We start from the raw sequence: 3,798 nt of genomic DNA on the forward strand, positions 1-3,798 counted from the left end.
TAGGTCCGATAAAAAATGCCAAAACCTATAATGAATTTTAAAAGTTTTGGGCTATTTGTTCTTTTGAAAAAAATTAATTTTGACTAATAAAAAAATAAAAAGAATTAACTCACTTATATCAACTAAAAATTTTAAGAAATTACTAAAAATTTGAGAGATGGTCAAGATGGTTTAATTAATTTGAATATTAAATATTTAAAATTAGTTAATTATGTTTTTAAAGTCATATATTTGGTTAAATATATTAGATGTAGGACATGCCTATTTTATATTTTATCCTGATATGCATATTTTAATTTTATAAAAAAATTATGAACATATATAATAAAAATATATATTATATAGCCGTGTAAGTGCCGTATTGTGTCCTAATTCTTTTATATTTTTCGTGTCACCGTATCTGTATCATATCGTGTCCGTGTTCATGCATCATAGGCCAAAACATGATGTCGATATGAGTTTATTAAATGGGTAAAGATAATAACCTAAGCACAATTGCACTAGTTTTCAAAATGCCTCTCTTCTAATCTATAATGTTTTAGCCTAGTGGTTGAGGCTAAAGTTTAGGTTCTATGAACAAATGAGGTCATGGGTTTGAGTTCCACCAGATATGTAGATGTTTGTCTCATTTCATGCTAGAAAAGATATGACACGTATACAAGATTTTGCATCATAGAGTTCATATATATTTGGATTACATATGGTAGCTTTTGAAGCTTACTTACCCCTAAATCGAATTAAGATACGAAAAACATAGAATCTACACATGCTTTTTCCAACTATCCTACAATTGTGATCATTATTATGTATGCACCTTGAGTACTTATTCAGGAAATGGACTTTGCCCATCACCTACCTATTTCCCATTTCTGTACTACTGCATGAAATTAAATTTGATACGTGTTCCGAGACTTCACCAAATATTAGAGTCCACATCATATGGTTGCTCCGATGGTGGCTGCTGGGGAACTGAATCAAGAACCCTAGAGCTAGACCCCATATTGAAATTCGAGACGAACTCGTTCCCCAACTGAGAAACACTCCCTTGCGGCATAAAAGAGTAGTTATCAGCCGCTGCTCTGGGCTGATGCCCTCTAAGCTGCAATGCTGTGAGAAGCAAAGAGTTCATGGAAAGATTAGTGCTCAGCAACGGCCATGTCAGCGATGGAAGAGAGTTGGAAACAGCTGCTGCTGCTTCTGTTGCAGCATTCCAATTCATCATGTTAGTGCCACTGTTGTAGTTTTGTAGGGCGATGTTGGGTGATGACGGGAGGGCCATGCCCATGCTGCCGAAATTTGGTAGCTCAATGTCTCCAAGTTCGTTAACCATTGCGGTGGTGTCGCAAGGAGAGTCTTGTGATGGTGGTGATGAAGGTGTCTGTTGAGGTTTCTTCACCGTCGAACTCTTCTGGAAGACTCTGCAAACAACCCACTCCTCCTGGTAGAGTAGTACATAAGTGCTAAGTTATTGAAGAGAATCAATTGCTGAAGGCAAAGATGAGAGTTGAAAATCATAATTTGGATATGACTCGATTAAATTTGAATTAATCATATAACAAGTATAATACATTTATCTTGTAATTGGTGCACAATTTAGAGAAAGTGACCAATTACATAGCAAGTGTATCACACTTACTCTATTATTAGTTTGGTGCAGCCAAATCTAATTTGGGCAAGAATTTTCCCAACAATTAGTACAGCATCAAAAGATATAATGTGATAAAATATTAATGGTAAATTACAACGTCCTCTTTTGATGTTTGATATAATTACGAATACTCTTTGTTGTTTGAAAAATTATAAATACGCCCTCTAATATTTGATGAAATTATGTAATTCTTGATATTTTTGATGTCTTAGCATTATAATTTAAATAAAATAATATAATAGAAGATCCAAAAATAGGGGGTGATGGATGCATATATAGTATTCATACGAAGAAAAAAAAATGATAGGCGAAGAAGGTTAATTAATATACCTTAGTGGGTTTGAAAGCAAGGTTGTTTTGGAGTCGATATTCATGCATAACCCAGTTGGTCTTCTCACCCTTGGGAGCTCTACCCCTGTAGAAAACCAGGGTTTTCTTCATCCCGACCAATACGTTCCCACGGAAAATCTCCTTGTCTTTGCCTGTCGTCTTCCAGTACCCTGCCTCGGTCGCTCGATTCGTCCTCAGCCCCGTCGGGTACTTTCGGTCCCTCAGGCTGAAAAAGTACCACTCTTTTTCTCCCATTGACGCTTTTGCTGCAAGTAATATTCATTTTGAAATATATCTATGAATTTGGGCATGAAGGACATTCCTTTATATTTGCATTTCTTCAATCATCCAAACATATTCGTCTCATTTAGTTGCGTGATTTTCATTAATAATTAAAATAAGTTATAAAAATTTTCACTTTTAATACTTTCTTCAATACTGACATGTACCTTTTCCATCAAAATATTAACGAAAGTACGCACAATTTCCCGCACGCCCATATTAACTAGTACTCGACTTATATCTTTTGTATTTTCTATAAATTCAAGAATCGTGTTTTGCAAACTTTCAAGGGGCGGTGTCAACATTAATCCTACAAATATGATAAGTAGCAATTTCAATCATCACGTCCAAAAAAATATGCGACTTTTCCATCCAAAATTAAAGAATTCCCAATTTGTAATCACATAAGCAATTCTTGATTGAATTCCTCTAAAAATAAAAAGGCTCCAACGAGCAATGTATTGAACTTGTCATAAAATTAAAGTGATATTCCCCGGTCCATATTTGAATGTCCTGAAAATATCACCCCTATGTTGTCGGAAAAAAAAAATGCAGTTTTGCCAATATATGAATGTCCCGAATCACCCCTATGTTGTCGGGAAAAAAAAATGCAGTTTTGCCAATATGATGCACGTTAATCCTCCGACTCCCAAACTATCAATTTTCCCTTAAAAAGATAATAAGAAGAAAGAAGCAAGAAAATAATCAATCGCAATCATGATGATTCAACATACCAGGGAGATCCCACGGCTCACACTTATTAAGATCAACATCAGCAACAGCCCTTGTGGTGAAGTCGAAGTCGGAGACTTTGTTACTCAGATAATAAGTGATGAGCTCTTCATCCGTGGGGTGGAACCTAAACCCTGGAGGAAGATTTTCCTCCATTGATTAAGATGAGTGAGATTAAATCGAGGGTGAGTACTGATCAGGCCTTACGGAAAACGAACAAAGTACGGCATGCAGGGAGGGGCCATCGGGTATTAATGGCGCCCCCGGAGTTATCAAAACGTGATGATCCTTCAACAAGAAGCTGCCCTCAAGTCTTTGTTTATTCCCATAATTACAGCTAACACTTTGACAAAGATAGTGCAGTATCAAGGTTTTAGATTTTCTTATTGCTTATGGATTAGAAAACACCACCAAAAATTTACGTCGGCACCCTTTGAGGTTAAGTCCAAATATTGTACAGGATAAATTATGTTCATACTCTTTGTGGTTAATCAAATTATATAAACAATCTTCGTATTTTATAAAATTACAACTACACCCCCTGTGAGGTGTTAGTATAATATTTTTTGTTTTATAAAATAACAGCTACACCTTGAGGGATGTTGGTGTAATATTTTGGAAATATTATTTGTTTAATCATTTAAGTTTGTCTGCTATTAATTTTAATCTTTTAAATTTACCTATTTTAGTTTTAGTCCAATAACTTTCAAAATTACTTAATTTTAGTTTTTTTATCCAATTTCGAAAAATTTTACCCTTACACAGCTTTTCAAAAGCAAATTTAATCCATATATATTCATTCATTT

The 3,798-nt window shown here is 34.7% G+C and overlaps 1 protein-coding gene across 1 annotated transcript; it reads right to left on the reverse strand.

The window, feature by feature from the left end:
* Nucleotides 648–3,343, reverse strand: LOC105176022 (NAC domain-containing protein 92). Its single transcript, XM_011098692.2, has 3 exons — nucleotides 2,995–3,343; nucleotides 1,979–2,244; nucleotides 648–1,438 (listed from the first exon to the last, which is right to left on the reverse strand). The coding sequence occupies exons 1-3, from the start codon at nucleotides 3,146–3,148 to the stop codon at nucleotides 914–916; spliced, it is 945 nt and encodes a 314-aa protein (XP_011096994.1). The 5' UTR covers nucleotides 3,149–3,343; the 3' UTR covers nucleotides 648–913.

Source organism: Sesamum indicum, linkage group LG13 (genome assembly GCF_000512975.1).
Source record: "Sesamum indicum cultivar Zhongzhi No. 13 linkage group LG13, S_indicum_v1.0, whole genome shotgun sequence".
Classification (NCBI taxonomy): Eukaryota; Viridiplantae; Streptophyta; class Magnoliopsida; order Lamiales; family Pedaliaceae; genus Sesamum; species Sesamum indicum.